The sequence below is a fragment of the Carcharodon carcharias genome, chromosome 31, assembly GCF_017639515.1.
Source record: "Carcharodon carcharias isolate sCarCar2 chromosome 31, sCarCar2.pri, whole genome shotgun sequence".
Classification (NCBI taxonomy): domain Eukaryota; kingdom Metazoa; phylum Chordata; class Chondrichthyes; order Lamniformes; family Lamnidae; genus Carcharodon; species Carcharodon carcharias.
Window position 1 is genome coordinate 7235824 of NC_054497.1, and position 17688 is coordinate 7253511.

General features: G+C 43.5%; 1 protein-coding gene across 1 annotated transcript in view; it reads left to right on the forward strand.

The window, feature by feature from the left end:
- LOC121271517 (E3 SUMO-protein ligase ZBED1-like) overlaps positions 1 to 17688 on the forward strand; it is a 122754-nt gene that overhangs the window by 67616 nt on the left and 37450 nt on the right. The window contains exon 4 of the mRNA XM_041177498.1: positions 10037 to 10153. Within this exon, the coding sequence (XP_041033432.1) occupies positions 10037 to 10153 (117 nt within the window). The remainder of the gene's footprint in view (positions 1 to 10036; positions 10154 to 17688) is intronic.

The following is a 17688-nucleotide window of genomic DNA, read 5'->3' on the forward strand; positions in this document are numbered from 1 at the left end:
ACTCCCGCGAGCAACGTCTTGATTTGAAAACTCTCAGCCCTCTCTATCTCTGTAATCCACCCCAGCCTCACAACCCTCCAAGATTTCTGCGCTCATCTAATTCTGACCTCTTGTGCATCCCTGATTTTAATTGCTCCACCATTGGTGTCTGCACCTTCAGTTGCCTGCACCCTAAGCTCTGAAATTACCTTTCTAAACCTCTCAGCCTGCCTTCCTCTTCTAAGAGACTGTTTAAAACCTACCTCAATGACCACGCCTTTGATTATCTGACCTAACATCTCCTCACGTGACTTGTTGTCACACTTTTGGGCAGGATTTTCGGGTGGTCGGGCGGGCGGGCGCGGTGGGCGGGGCCCGGGAGCAGCCGGAAACCGGTCCACCGCCTGCGATTGGCCCCCGACTGCAAGTTCACGCTGGCGTGAAAGGCGCGCTGAAAGGCTCAGTGCTGCCGGGGCGAGGGCAGTGGGGGCGACATGCACAAATATCTGTGCATGTGCAGGGGAGCAGGGAGCTGCCTCGGGGAGCTGAAGAATTTTAAAATCAAAAATAAAGATTTTTAAAATCTGAAAAAAAAAATGTCCTGACGTGGAACGAGCTCACAATAACGTGAACAGAATAAAAATTCTGCCCAAAAGTTTATATTTATTTTCTATTTCATTGCGGAAATCTCATCCCACCAGCGGATGAGGTTTGCTAAAAAAAATCAAAAAGCCGCCTGGCCTATTCGCCTGCCCGCCGACCGTAAGGTTGGACGGGCAGCAAAAAATAGCTTTCAATTAATAAAGGGTTAATTGGCCTCTTGATTGTGGGTGGGTGCGCCTGCTGACCGAATTATCACGTGGGTGCATGATGATGTGGGGGCACTCAACCAACGTCATCGTGCGCTATTTCATGCCCAATCGAGTTGGGCGTCTGCCCGTCCGCGAGACGTAAAATCCTGCCCTTTGTTTTATAAAGTTCCTGTGAAACACCTTGCAATGTTTGATTGCATTAAATGTACTATATAAATATTAGTTGTTCGTTGTGTTTGCGTGCGTGCATGCATGGTCAGGAGCAGGAGCCTTGCCTAGTTTTTTTTTGCACCACAGGCACTGAACGCAATTAATGGTCTCGTGTTTAAAATTCTTGGCGACCGAGGTTAAGCTCCTGCTCTCTGTTATTCTGGTTGCAAGTGATTTTAGTAACCCTTGGACTTACAAAGGATGATACAGAGAGGGGTCCTGCTCCAGTAGCCCATGAACACAGCAACATTCTGGTGGGCAGTGGGCAAGAAGAATTAATCTCAGTATCAACGCTGATGTCAATTTTTTCATTTCAGAACTAAACACAAATTCTCAAACCACCATGGCGAGATTTGATCTCACCTTCTCTGGAGTTGTTTTTCATTCTTTCATGGGATGTGGGCGTCGGTGGCAAGGTCAGCATTTGTGCCCATCCCTAATTTCTTTGAACTGAATGGCTTGCTAGGCCACTTCAGAGGGTAGTTAAGAGTCAATCACATTACTGTGGGTCCGGAGTCACATGTGGGCCAGACCAGGTTAGGCTGGCAGATTTCCTTCCCTAAATGAGCATTAGTGAACCCAATGGGCTTTTATGACAATTGATGATAGATTCATGGTTAGCATTACCGAATAATTACACCATTACAGAGCTTTCCATTCCAGATTTATTAATTATTAGCCCAGTTACATCAGCACTAGACCATCATACATTATAAGTGAAAATTTACAAAAACTCATACACACAGAAATAAGTGTTAATATATTAAAGCAATTTAACATTCCAAATATGGTTTCAGATGTAACACCTTGAATATGGCCAAGCTTCCTCACCAAGAGTGCATTTCGTCTTTACTATTTTAGATTTACAGTATTTTGTACAGTATATAACATGTGGATCATATCGACATTACTTGTTGATTACATTTTGTTATCTGAAGGTAGATTCCTTGTACAAATTTCCACAGTATGATCCTATCCTTTATGTCCCATCTGGCTTGCCTTTCTCCCACATCGCGCCATCCCCCCAACTCCTCCCCCACCTGCCCCTCCTTCCAGCAGCAATGAAAGAAAAAAACTTCCATTTATATAGCACCTTTCACACCTCAGGACGCTCTGAAGCATTTCACAGCCAATTAAGTACTTTAGAAGCATAGGAAAGGCAGCAGCCAATTTGTGTACAGCAAGTTCCCACAAACAGCAATGTGATAAATGACCAGACCTTGTGTTTTCAGTGTTGGTTGAGGGATAAATATTGGCCAGAACTCTACTGCTCTTTTTTGAAATAGCGGCCATGAGATCTTTTATGTTCACCTGAGAGGGCAGACAGGTCCTCAGATTAACATCTCATCCAAAAGATGACACCTCCAGCTGTGCAGTGCTCCCTCAGTATTGCATTGGAGTGTCAGCCTGGTTTCTCTGCTCAAGTCTTGAGTGGACTTGAAAGCACAATCTGTGGTGATGGAGCCCCTAATTGTTCATCCTTATTACTTACCCTTCAGCTCAGAATATGATTGTGCCATATAAATACTATGACTACAAGAGCAGGTCAGAGACTGGGAATTTTGCAGAGAGTAATTCACCTCCTGACTCCCTAAAGCCTGTCCACCATCTACAAGGTACACGTCAGGAGTGTGATGGAATACCCTCCACCTGCCTGGATGATCCAGCTCCAACAACACTCAAGAAGCTCTACATAGTCCAGGACAAAGCAGCCCGCTTGGTTGGCACCCATCCACCACCTTCAACATCCACTTTCTCCACCACTGACACAAATTGTCAGCAGCATGTACCATCTACAAGATATACTGCAGCAACTCACCAAGGCACCTTCAACAGCACCTTCCAAATCCTCTACCGTCTAGAAGGGCAAGAGCAGCAGATGCATGGGAACACCACCATTTGGAAGATCTCCTCCAAGCCACACGCCGTCCTAACTTTCCTTCACTGTTACTGGGTCAAAATCCTGGAACTCCCTCCTTAAGCACTTTGGGTATACCTACACTGCATAGACTGCAGCGGTTCAAGAAAGCGACTCACCACCACCTTCTCTAGGGCAATTAAGGGTGGACAGTAAAAATGCTGGCCTAGCCAGTGATGCCCACATCCCATGAAAGAATTAAATAAAAATATGCTTTAAAACCATATTTGGGGACCCTCAACCACAAGTCAATTTCAATTATCAGTCAAAGAATGGGGCAATGTTCTATATTCTTAAGTGGTAAAAAACTAAGTGGAGGGAGATGATTTGGATGTCCATATACACAAAGCACTGAAAACTAGTGCATAGGTACAGAAAGTAATCAGAAAGGTTGATGGGATGTTGATCAAGGGGGTTGGAATACAAAAGTCGTACAGAGCTTTGGTCAGATCCCATCTTGGGTAGTGCACCATACTTCAGGAACGATATTGTGGTAAAATGGAGTACCATGTACCTTTAAGAAAATGTAAGTGGACTAACCATGTGACAGTACTGACCAATCACTGTACAGCGTGGGTTACTGGTTAACTGGAAGTCTAGAGCTGGAGGTGGTTGTGGGTGCACACAAGGATTTAGTGCTCTGCCTAAATTGTTGCAATAAACAATCACAGTTTGTTCTTATGTCGGTCTCTCTCCATTATTGATAGCGAGCATCAACTAACAGGTATATGTGAAGGCGTGCAATTCGAGTTTCCTCAACTAATGAACTCATAGACTCAAGACATAAAAGATATATTGACATTGGATCCACCACAATGATCCCAGCCTTAATGGGTTGGATTATGAGGACAAGCTGCACAAACGTATCTGTAATTCTTTTGGCATTAGGCAGTTGAGAGGAAATCTAATCAAGGTCTTTAAAATGATAAAGGAGTTCGTTAGGGTCAATACAAAGAAACTATTTCCTCTGGTGAGGGATCCAAAATAAGGGGGCATAACCTTAAATTCGAAGTTAGGCCATTTAGGAGTGAATTCAGGAAGCACATTTTTTTTACATAAAGGGCAGTAGAAATCCAGAACTTTCTTCACCCCCAAAATGTGCAATACCGGGTGATAAAATCTTTCAAGAATGGGAATGATAGATTTTTGTTAGGTAATAGGTAAAGGGGTATATGAAGCTCTATCTTTGATCCCCTGTCAAACTGCCCACCCACTTCAAAAGGGGAAAGTGGTGTCCCACAACTCTCTAATTCTCGCTTATAACTCCAAGTAGCTGATTGTGCACACCAACAGCCATTTCCCGGGATCTCGACTCATTAGTGAGGGGCCCATCAGCTTCAGCTGGTATGGTGTTGGGAGACCACCCCTTCTAAGTGCCTGAAGACTGAGAACGGCAATTGAGGCAGAGGATCCTAACAAGTCAGTAGACAGTGACTCAGAAGGCGGAGCCCAGCAAGGCATGTGACACCTCTGGCACACAGTCATGATGCTTAGGAAGGCAAGTGGCCAATCACCCCTGAAGAGTCGGGGACCTCACACAGTATAAACCCTTGTTAGTGTGGGAAAGTCATTGACATATTGTGACAACAGATCTCCTGGTAGGAGTAGCTATAAGCAAGACAGGACAGGAGTTAAGATACAGATCAGCCATGGCCTGATTGAATGGTGGAAAAGGCTCAAAGGGCTGAATGGCTTGTTCCTGTTCCTATCATTCCTGAAAAAAGGGACATGTCTCAGCTTTTCATCTTGCACTCATCAGGACACACGCAAGAATACAAATATAAGGGGGAAAACAACAATTTATATTGTATGTGAAGAGAGTACTGATTGGTTGGCAAGTGGCATTGCCATGGAAAATGCACCACTGATGGTGAGTGACAATTAACTGCCAAGAATTGTTTGAAATTTAAACCAGGAAGCCTGACCCTGATTCGTCAAGGCATTGCCCTGAGGAATGAGTCAGCGAATGGCTGTCACTTATTTTGTTTAGCTGAAACAGGCGCAGTGTCTCTTTTTTTTCAGCAATACTCAAGTTCTGAACTACCAAATAACTTTTTGTTCCTATTATGATGTATTTTGGGGGTTTTATTGTGTTTTTAGAAGCAGATATTTGAAGGTAAATTTTGTGAGACTCCATTGTGGCAGTGCAGGCTGGAAATCATTCGGAGACCAGTGCTTACGGCATGGCAGATTTTCTGATCAATGACTAGAAAACCGCGATCACTGGGAATAATATACACTGACCTTCATTCCCATTTCTCCATTTCGCACTGTGAGGTTACGTGACTGGTAGCAGAGCCTCACACAATTCATCCTCTGGTATTGGCTTTTTCTTTTGGAAATATTCAGGAAACCCTCTGAAGAACCAGACGGTATTGTACATTGAGGATTTAGGGGCACACTCATTAACCTTGCCGGTACTTTCCAGTGTGGTTAAGTCCAAACGAATATTCTATGTAGGATGTAGGAATTTCCTCATTCACGAGTGATGTCAGTGAGGTCACTTCATACGATCATTTGCAACTGAGAAAGGGCTCATTGAATACGCGAGCCCGTGAGTGTGCTTACAGATACCGAGTTTCTTTCCATCCATAAGCCTTCTCTCCAAATTTGTACATCAGTCTCCCATCCACACGTTCCAGGATTCCAGTTTTGTAATAATGTCTAAGGCAGGGGAATTAAAAACATTACACTTCAACTCAAATTAAATGAGTGAAATTAATTTTGTTAAATCTTAAATACCTCAAAAGAAAGAAAGATTTGCGTTTAAAAAAGCGCTTTTGCACAACCACTGGACACCTCGAAGAATTTTGCAGCCAATGAAGAACTTTTGAAGTATTGTCATTGTTGTAATGTAGCCAAATTACTCACAGCAAGATCCCTCAAACAACGATGCGCTAAAGACCGATAATCAGATTTTATGATGTTGATTGAGGGGGAAATATTAGGCAAGACACCAGGAATAACTCCCCTGCTCTTCTTTGAAATAGTGCCATGGGATCTTTTACATCCACCCGAGCAGGCAGATGGGGCTAGGTTAAACATCTCATCTGAAATACGGCACCTCTGGCAGTGCAGTACTCCCTCAGCACTGCACTGGAGTATCAGCCTTGATTTTTACGCTCAAGCGCAATTATTTTTTCAGGTTTGTCTCCTGAAGTCATTGACTCCTTGCTTGTTTTCTGGGTGTCACACAGGCTCCAGTATGCACAAGTCTCTATTCTTTGTATATGAACCTTGGGCATCTGTGGGCTATCTGAGCCTAGGATTGTCTTCATCTAGTGCATACACACATACCCTCCAGGAGTGACTGGGTACAATCAGAACAGCTTGTGATTATATAGAGTCTTTAACTTCTCCTCCTGGTAATACACCTCACACAGATCACAGAAACATAATCAAACTAAATTTGACGCCAAACTGCATAAGGAAGTAATGGGGCAGATGACAGAAAAGCTTGTTAAAGAGTTGGATTTTGAGGAACATCTTAAAAGTAGAAAGAGACAGAGAGGTTTAGGGAGGTAATTCCAGAGCTTAGGGGCTGGGCAGGGAAAGGCATAGTCACCAATGATGGGGGAGGAAGAAATCAGGTATTTGCAAAAGGCCAGTGTTGGAGGAATGAAAATTAGAAGGAGCCACAGATGGCAGAACTTCCCATTCTTTCCCTAACCCAGTGATGCTAAAACCAATGCAAGCTCTTACTGCAGACCCAGTCAAGGTCAACTGCCTTGGCACAAAGAATGGTGTTTTGCTCAATGCTACATTTGTTAATGTTTTTAGGCTATAAATATATTTTCTTTGTATGGAATAAAACACAGCAGATAGTAAAAGAGAAAAGAGCCTCAACCTGTTTGGTCTTTTCTTAAAATAGTTATAACATCTCTGTTCTGGCATCATAATTGTAAAACCTTTTTTGCACCTTCTCCAGTGCCTCTTTCTCCTTTTTGCAATATGGAGACAAGTACTGTGTTCAGTACTCTAAATGTGCTCTAACCAGTGTAACATCCCTACTTTTTAATTCTATCCCTCGCAAAATGAACCTTGGTGCTTGGTTTGCTTTTTTAAATGGCCTTGTTAACCAGCGTTGCTACTTTTGGTAGTTTGTGTACCCCTACCCCCAGATCCCTTTGCTCCTCTAAGCCATTCAGGGCAGAATTTTGCCCTTGTTGGGCTGGCTCAGCAGGGGCAGGCGGGGACTGTTGGGAAGTCGATCGCCGCCTGTGATCGAGGCTGGAAGGCGATTTCATGCTGGCGGGCCAATTAAGGCCTGCCCAGCATGAAATGCAAGTGAGCGGGGCGAGGCATGTGCATGAGTGTGCACTTGATAATCTCCCTGAGACGCAGAGCTGCCTCAGGGAGATGAGGAGTTTTTTAAAAAATTAATAAAATTAATAAAAATGTAATAAAACGTGTCTCCTCATGTGATTCTGTCACAAGAGCAGGGACATGTTATTAATTAAATTTTTAAATTATTTTATTTGCTTTAGGAAACCTCATCCCGCCCGTGGATGAGGTTTCCTAAAAAGTGCAAAGGCCACTTGGCCTTTTTGCCTGCCCGCTAACCGTAAGGTTGGACGGGCAGCAAAAAATTTCTTTTTAACACCTTGTTAATGGCCTTAAAAGGCAAGCGCACCCGCCGACCAAAATATCGCACAACTGCGTGTTGACGTTGGGATGCTCGCCCGACATCAAGGCGCGTCATTTTATGCTTGAGTAGGTTGGGCGTGTGTCCGCCCGCTGAGCTAAAGATTTTCCCCTTAGGCTCTTATATAGAAAGAAATGCAGGCTGAGGTTAAAATACATCTTGGGTGTTAGTGTAAAATGAGTGGGATTGATATCCAACTCTATTGACTTTTAACCAAATATTAATCAAGTTGTATAACTGGAAATCTTGTTACCAACACATACCCCTCAATTACCAATACACTACCATCTCCCCTTAAGATGGCATAGTGGTATTGTCACTGGACGAGGACACGGGTTCAAATCCCATCACAGTGGCTGTTGAAATTTAGATTCAATTAATAAATCTGAAATTGAAAGCTGATCTCAGTAATGGTGACCATGACAACTATTGTCGATTATTGCAAAAACCATTTTGTTCACTAATGCCCTTTAGGGAAGGAAATCTGCCGTCCTTACCTGGTCTGGCCTACATGTGACTCCAGATCCACAGCAAGGTGGTTGCTTCTTAACTGCCCTCTGCAATGGCCTAGCAAGCCACTCAGTTCAAGGGCAATTAGGGATGGGCAACAAATGCTGACCTTGCCAGCGACGCCCATATCCCATCAAAGAATAATGAAAAAAAAATCCCTTCTGTCCCCAGAATTGCGAATGATTGTTGAACCCATTACACTTTACATCTCAATGGCTTCCTGGTACTTCAGAACTCTTACTCTTAGGGTGAGTAAGTTCAGCCAGACTTCCCCTTCTAACCCTTAGCTTTCTAATCCTTGACTTCTGCCCCAATTCTTTGAACCCTTCAGCACAAGAAAAAACTCAGGCCAATTAACCCCTCCCTTCTCTCTAATGCTGTCTTTGAACAGTAATTGTACTGTCTTGGCAGCACGTAGGGCTGTCAACTCTGGTCAGACACATTCCTGGAGATGTCATCACATGATCTCCAACCAACTGTCCCCAAATTCCTGCCATTGCCCAACACCGCCACCCTCAGCCTTCCCACCTTCCCACAGCCAATTAAAAAGTGAATAGATACCTGGATATCGGAATGGATGATTCTTGATTTTCAGTCAAACAATTTTTCTTTGTCCCCTTGTCCCTGACATCTTTGATATTTTATGACTAATAAACAAAAACATTCAAATAAATGTTTTATTTTAAAAGAAAAGCATTTTTTTTTTAATGCCCCTTCTGATTTTCCTCCTTGCTGGAGGGCCTTGGAGATGAATCTTATATTTCTGGAGATTCCAGGGCAATTAAAGACAGAAGAAATAGGAGCCGGAGTAGACCATACATTGAAACTGCTCCGTCATTCAATATGATCATGGCTGATCTTGGGCTTCAACTCCATTTTCCCAGCCGCTCCCCATATCCCTTGATTCCCTGAGAGATCAAAAGTCTGTCTATACCAGCCTTAAAAGTATTCAACGATGGAAAATCCACCATTCTCTGGGGCAGAGAGTTCCAAAGATGCAAAACTCTTTGAGTGAAGTAATTTCTCCTCATCTTGGACCTAAAATTTTCCTTCAACAGATTTCTGGACTGGAGAGATTAGCTTTTTATTCCAAACTTATTTATTTAACTGAAATCAAACTCTCCCACTGTGGTGGGATTTGGACTCGTGGCCAGTCGTTGGGCGGGCTTGGCGGGGGTGAACGCAGAGCCGACAGCCGCCCCCGATCAGCTCCGTATCGCGATTTCATGCTGGTGGGCCAATTAAGGCCCGCCTTGTGTGGATCGCTGAGCACTATCTGTGTGGGCGGGGGGAGGAGGGAGAGTCGGGTCCAGCGCTCTTTTGCGCATATGTGCGAAAGAGCACCTCATCTCCCCGAGGCTTGGAGCTGCCTCAGGGAGATTGAAGCACTTTTAAAAAAAAAATATAAGGATATTAAAAATTTAATGACTGTGTCACATGAGATGGGACATGTTTTTATTTTCAAAATAAAGTTTTTATTTCATCAGTATTAGCTTTAGGAAACCTCATCCCGCTCGTGGATGAGGTTTCCTAAAAAACATAAAGGCCGCTTGGCCTTTTCACCTGCCTGCCAACTGTAAGGTTGGACGGGCAGCGTAAAATTCAACTTAATTACCTAGTTAATGGCCTAAATAGGCCTTTCAATTACAATATTGCGCGAGTTGGCGATGATGTCGGGATGCACGCCTGACGTCATTTTACGTTCCGGCGTGTCGAGCGTGCATCCGCATGCCGAATGTAAAATTCTGCCCCATATCTCATTAGTCCCAGCCTTAGTTACTAACACAACCACAACGCTACTGTGCCCCATGATCCACAACCTTAGTCTTATGGGGCAACAGTGAAGCTGCTGGGTATTTCCAGTCAGTCAGAGAGAGGAGCAATGATTCTAAGCTTCTACCTCAGTGCTCGGCTCAGCTTCTCATAATTCATTCCTTTGTTATTTTTCTTGTTTCCCCACAGCTGGGCGAAGGCATTGGACTTGATCACGCGAAAGATCCCCGCTCGTCGATCCTCCCATTGCAAGATGTCACGGTTCTCCATGGGGTTCAGCAGCAAATCCCGGACAAACTCCCACAGGTGAACATTTTGACCTGTTTGGTTTTATTTTTAGGTGCAGAATAAATAATGATTAAACAGAGAGAAAGGGGAAAAAAAATCTTTTTTTTGTATAACTTCCTACACATCCTTAGGAATCCATCGACTTCTTAAAGCCAATGAAGTCTTTTTGATGTGTAATGTAGGAAACGAGGCAGCCAATTTTTGCATTGCAAGCTCCCAGAAACAGCAGTGTGATGGAACACGCTCCACTTGCCTGGATGAGTGTGGCTCCAATAACACTCAAGAAGCTCAACACTATCTAGGACAAAAGCAGCCAGATTGATCGGCACCCCACCCACAACTTTAAGCAATTACTCCCTCTGCCACTGATGTACAGCGGCAGCAGTGTGTACCATCTACGAGATGCATTGCAGCAACTCACCAAGGCTCCTTTGACAGCACCTTCCAAACTCGCGACCTCTACCATCTAGAAGGACGAGGGGTAGCAGGTGCATGGGAACATCACCATGGAAGCCATACACCATCCCTAGTTGGAACTATATCACAGTTCCTTCATTGTCACTGAGTCAAAATTCTGGAATACCCTTCCCAGCAGCACTTTGATTGTACCTACACCACACAGACTGGAGCAATTCAAGAAGGCAACTCACCACCACCTTCGCGATGGCAATTAGGGATGGACAATAAATGTTGGCATTGCCAGTGTCACTCACATCCTATGAAAAATATTTTTAAAAAGTGAAATGGCCAAATAATCTGTTTTTAGTGATGCTGTGGCTTCTAAAAGAGAATTGGACAAGTGACTAAAGAAAAAATGTTTGCGGGGCTACAAAGTAATGAGTAAAACTGTTCCCATTGGCGAAGGGTCGAGATTTAAGTTGAATGACAAAAGAACCAATGGTGACATGAGGGGAAACATTTTCTTAAGCAGCGAATGGTTAGGATCTGGATTTCACTGCCTGAGGCTGTGGTGGAGGCAGAGTCAATCGAGGCATTCGAAAGGGAATTGGATAAGCGCCTGAAGGGAAATTATTGACTGATTGATTGAGTGGGACTAGCTGTCTTGCTCGTGCAGAGAGCCAGCATGGGCACATGGGCTGAATGGTCTCCTTCTTTGCTGTAACCATTCTATGTTTATAGGGTTGAGGAATGAATTTTGGCCAAGACACCAGGGAGACCTCCCCATGCTCCTCTGCAAACCATGCCGTAGGATCTTTAACGTCCACAGAGGCCAAACTGTGGAAAGGCCAATAATATAGGAGGCTTGAAAGAGTCAGGCAGAAGATAAACTAGATCAGGAAGTAAGTGGTTAGGTAACACCATGTTTGGGTTTGTCAAGTGCAGGGGAAGGAGATTTACACTTTCCAGACTGTGGGAAGGAATAAGGTTGAGTAGATATGGTACACCAAGTATTTCAACACAGAGAGGATGCGGGGAGAATGGGAATATTTAGGACAGGGGATTTGGAGTTTTGAGGAACAGGAGAGGACAGGTAGAGGATAAATGACCATAATTGAGTCAATGACATTGTGAGACCTTCTTGGAGTTACTAACCCTTTGTTTTATTGGCCACCAATTTGTATCAGGAGATCTTAATAATAACAGGAAAAAATAGGAGCAGGAGGAGGCCAGTCGGCCCCTTGAGTCTGCTTCACAATTCGATAACAAATTGACTTAAGGACAGAAACAGTGAATCACGGTAAATCATTATTTTTCACACTGGAGAATGGTAGACAGTGGTATCCTCCAAGAGTCAGTGGTTTTATATATTGTATTTGTTTATATGTATAATATATATTCAAAATTTGCCAATGATAACAAAGTTGGAGGAGTGGCAAAAAAGTGAGAATGATACTAATTGACCACAACAAGAGGCTAGACATGGGCAGACAAGTGGCAGATGGAATTTAATACCGAGAAATGTGAAGTGATACATTTTGGCAGAAGGGATAGAGAGAGGCAAATATACACTTAATGGAACAGTTCTAAAGAGGATGCAGGGACAGAGCTATCTGGGGGTGCATGTGCATAGATCTTTGCAGGTAGCAGGACATATTGAGAGAGTAGCTAGCAAAACAGAAGGATCTTAAGCTTCATAAGTAGAAGCATCAAATACAAAAGCAGGGAAAGTACACTGAACTACGACTCAGTACTAATGACCTAGATTTGGGTGTACAGGGCACAATACCAAAATTTGCAGATGACACAAAACTTGGAGGTATTGTGAACAGTGAGGAGGATAGTGATAGAGTTCAAGAGGACATAGACAGACTAGTGGAATGGGTGGACACATGGCTGATGAAATTTAACGCAGAGAAATGTGAAGTGATACATTTTTGATAGGAAGAACAGGGAGAGGCAATATAATATAAAGGGTACAATTCTAAAGTGGATGCAGGAACAGAGGGAATGGAAACAGAAAATGCCGGAAGAACTCAGCAGGTCTGGCAGCACCTGTGGAGTGAGAAACAGAGTTAACGTTTCGAGTCTGTATGACTTCTTCAAAGGGACCTGGGTGTATGTGTGCACAAATTTTTGAAGGTGGCAGGGCAGATTAAAAAAGTGGTTAAAAAGGCTAATGAGATCCTGTGCTTTTTAAATAGAGGCATTGAGTACAGAAGCAAGGAAGTTATAAATCTTTATAAAACTCTGGTTTGTCCTCAACTGGAGTATTGTGTCCCGTTCTGAGTGCTGCACTTTAGGAATGATGTGAAGGCTTTAGAAAGGGTGTAGAAAAGGTTTATGAGAGTGATTCCAGGAATGAAAAATTTTCATTAAAATGATAGATTGGAGAAGCTTGAGCTGTTCTCTTTAGGGAAGAGAAGGTTAAAATGAGGTTTGATAGAGATGTTCAAAATCACGATGAGTCCCGACAGGAGTAGATTAGGAGGAACTGTTCTCATTTGCAAAAGGATTGAAAGCCAATGGACAACAATCTAAGATGATTGACAAAAGAAGCAACGATAAAATGAGGGAAACCGTTTTCTTATTTAGCAAGGGGTTAGGATCTGGACGTGGTGGGAGCCATTTTCAATTGTGGCTTTCAAAAGGGAATTGGATAAGCAGCTGAAGAAGAAAAAATTACTGGGCTGCAGGGAAAGAGCGGGGAGTGGGACTAGCTGAGTTGCTCTTGTGGAGAACTGGCTCAGACACGATGGGCTAAATTGCTGCCTCCTGTCCTGTAAAAATTCCATGATTCTAATAAGATCATGGCTGATCATTTGCCTCAAATCCAGCTTCCTGCTCTATCCCCACATCCATTAATTCCCTTAGTGTCCAAAAACCTACTGATCTCAGTTTTGAAACCGTTTTAAAGATTCACAACCCTCTGAGTGAAGAAATTTATTCTCACCTCACTCCTAAATCTCCTTAGCCCGAGATGATGCCTTGTAATTCTAGACTGTCTAGCCAGCGGAAAGTGCCTCTCAGAATCTACAGTGCCAAGCCCTAAAAGAACCATATAAGTTTAAATGAGATCACCTTTCATTCTTCTAAATGCCAGAGAACTTTGCCCATTTTGTCCAATCAACTCCTTATTGAGGAGTTTTGTTTTTCAAACTCCTCACAAGAGTCTTTAGTAACTTACTACATCATACTTTGTTTTTGGTGTTTGCTACCATGCATTGCATTTGCTTTAAATTGTATGTTTTTTTTGTTGCCCCACCATTTATAGTCCCAGATTCAAGTGATCTGATCTCAGCCTGGGATCGTAAACGAGTCTCTGCAGCTGCTGTCCACTCTCAAGGCTCAGGAAGAGGAATTAATCAGGATTCCCACTGCTGAAGTCAGTAAATGGCCCTAGCTGGAAAGTGCGTGGGAACATAAGAACATAAGTATTCTGAACACGAGTAGACAGTTTGGCCTCTCGAGCTTGCTCCGCCATTCAATACAATCATGGCTGATCTGATTGTGGCCTTAAATCCGCTTACCTGTCTGTCCCCCCAAAACCCTTGACTCCCTTATAGATCAAAAATCTGTTCAACTCAGCCTTGAATATATTCAATGATCCAGCCCCCACTGCTCTCAGAGGTAGAGAATTTCAAAGATCCAGAGAAGGAATTCCTCCTCATCCCCATCTTAAATGGAAGACCCCTTATTTTCAAACTGTGTCCCCTAGTTCTGGCTTTCCCCACTAGGAGAAACATCCTCTCAGTATCTATCCTGTCAAGCCCCCTCAGAATCTCATGTTTCAATAAGGTCACGGGCAGAATTTTACAGTCCCATTGCGGTGAGCGCAGGGCTGGAAAATGCGACGAGCCATTCAAAACCCCATTGACTTCGGTGGCACCGCGAGATCCCGCCGGCAGGAGGGGCCGTAAAAATCCGCCCCCCCCTCTCATTCTTCTAAACCCCAAAGAGTATAGGTCGAACCTGGTCAACCTTTCCTCATAAGACAATCTCTCCATCCCAGGTGAACCTTCCCTGAACTGTCACTAATGCAAGTTTATCCCTCCTTAATTAATGTGTGTGGATGCTGGGCAACAACAGGTTCGTGCTTGCTTGTGAAGTCTTCTGTGGACAAATAGCCTGACTAGACGCACGGTATTTCATCACGGGGAACGTCCGAGACAATTCCAATCTTGTGTTCAGCTGACGTTCACATCCTCGCCCTGTAAGCAGGGATCACTTAGGGGCGCTGGGTGTGGAAATCTTGGCCAGATCAAACCCAAGGTTGTTGAGGCCAATAACAAGAACAACAACAGCTTGCATTGCTATAGCGCCTCTACTAAAGTGAGACATTCCCAAGCCACTTCACAGGAGCAATTATCATGTAAAATTTGACACCAGGGTGATACAGAGGTAAATAAGATTATATTAGCACAGGTGATCAAAAGCTTTGGTCAAAGAGATAGGTTTTAAGGAGTGTCTTAAAGGAGGACAGAGAGGTTTAAGGAGGGAATCCCACAGCTTAAGAGCCTCCGCAGCTGAAGACATGGCCACCAATGATGGAGCGATCAAAATCGGGGGGGGTGCGCAAGAGGCTAGTTCTGATGAAAGATCATCGACTTGAAATGTTAACTCTTTTTTTCTCTTAACAGATACTCCCGGAGCGGCTGAGTATTTCCGGCGTTTTCTGTTTTTTTTTTAAACACAGGAGGTTTTACTTGCAGGAGGGCAGAGACCTTGAAGGATGGGAGAAGATTTCAGAGATAGGGAGAGACTAGGCCACAGAGGAATTTGAAAACAAGGGTCAGAATTTAAAAATTGGATGTGTTAAAATTGACTGTTGCAGTGGCAACCACCTGAGTCAGCACAGACCAGGGGTGATCTGTGTGAGGAGCATTCACAATGGCTGGTGCTGTGATCCTGTGGGTGGGGAGGAAGCTGGATAATTACCATTAACTCATTCAACTTGAATGGACCATTATTAACTCCATTTACCTCGCTTGTGTCGTTTCATTCCGTGGTTTGAAGGTTTCTCTTGCTGTTTGACATCTGTGTTGCATTTGATTTTATTGGGAGACATCACTGTAATAAGGATTAAAAAAAAGATATAGAGGCACCGATTAGTGATGAGTATTCACGCTGTAGGTCAGTACCTATTAGGAGGAACCGGATTGAGGTCTGCCTGAATTAATTTCAGGTGCTGGGTGATGCAAGGGTGAGGTGTAAATGAAGAGTTTGGTTGATGTAGTGTGAGGTACACTGGAGACTTTGGGTGATGTACGGACAGGTACAATGAAAAGTCTGGGTGCTGGTAAATTGTACTTCATTGGGCTAAATTTCGTGAATTGGATATTTAGCTGAAGAGAAAAAGCATACAGGGGAAAAGGCAGGGGAGTGGAACTAGCTGAGTAGCTCTTGCAGAATGGTGGCACAGAAAAGAGATGGTGGTGCAGCGGTAATGTCACTGGACTTGTAATCTAGAGACCTAGGCTATTTATCTAGACACATGGGAGCTGGTGGAATTTAAAATTCAATGAATAAAATCTGGAAATGAAAGCTAGCCTCAGTAATGGTGACCATGAAACCATCATTGATTGTTCGTTCCCCTTATAGGGAAAGAAATCTGCCACCCCTACCTGGTCTGGCCAGACCCACAGCGATGTGATTGACTCTTAACTGCCGTTTGAAATGGCCTAGCAAGCCACTCAGTACAAGGGATGGGCAACAAATGTTTGCCTTGCCAGCGACGCCCAAATCCCATGCAAGAATAAAGAAAAGAAAACACAATGTGCTGCATAGTGTGTTGTTTTTAACCATGCTATGATTCTGGATCTGAGTTTTATTTTTGGCTGTGTAAATCCCATGACTGGTATACTTACGGAATTCAATACTGGGCAGAACTGGTTTAACCGGGAGGTCCGGTTGCACGGAATTACTGTGATATGTTGTCACAGTTGCCAGCAAACCTGAGGGTGAAGCAGGAAGAAGTTCATTATTAAGAAAGAAATAGCAGGACATTTAGAAAAGCTTAACACAATCAAACAGAGTCAACATGGTTTTGTGAAAGAACTCACTGGATTCCGGGAGGGTCCCAGCGAATTGGAAAACCACTAATGTGATGCCCATGTTCAAGAAGGGAGGGAGACAAAAAGCAGGAACCTATAGGCTAGTCAGCCTAACATCTGTCATTGGGAAAATGCTAGAGTCCATTATTAAGGAAGAAATAGCAGGACATTTAGAAAAGCTTAATGGAATCAAACAGACTCAACATGGTTTTGTGAAAGGGAAATCATGTTTGACAAATTTGCTAGAGTTCTTTGAGGATATAACAAGCAGAGTTGATAAAAGGGAACCGGTAGATGTAGTGTATTTGGATTTCCAGAAGGCATTCGATAAGGTACCACATAAAGGTTATTGCACAAGATAAGAGCTCACAGTATTGAGGGTAATGTATTAGCATGGATTGAGGATTGGTTAACGCACAGAAGACAGAATCAGGATTAATGGGTCTTTTTCAGGTTGGAAAGATATAACTAGTGGAGTGTCACAAGGATCAGTCTTAGGGCCTCAATTATTTACTAATTATAATAATGACTTGGAGGAGGGGGCAGAGTGTAATGTATCCAAATTTGCTGTCGATACAAAAATAGGTGGGAGGGCATGTTGTGATGAGGACATAAGGAATCTGCAAGAGGGTATAGAGAGGTTGATTGAGTGGGCAAAAACTTGGCAGGTGGAGTTTAATGTAGGAAAGTGTGAGGTCATGCACTTTGGTAGGAAGAAGCAAAAGGCGGACTATTATTTAAATGGAGAGACCTCAAAAAAGTGCAGCACAGAGGGATCTGGGCGTTCTTGTGCATGAAATGCAAAACGTTAGAATGCAGATGCAGCAAATAATTAAGAAGGCAAATGGAATTTTGGCCTGTATTGCTAGGGAGTTGGAGTTTAAAAATAGGGAAGTCTTGTTACAACTGTACGGGGTGTTGGTGAGGCCGCACATGGAGTACTGTGTACAGTTTTGGTCCCTGTATTTAAGAAAGGATATACTGTAATTGGAGGCAGTTCAAAAGAGATTCACTAGGCTGATTCCTGGGACGAAGGGGTTGACCTTCAAGAACGGCTAAGGTTAGGCCTTTATTCATTAGAGTTTAGAAGAATGGGGGGTG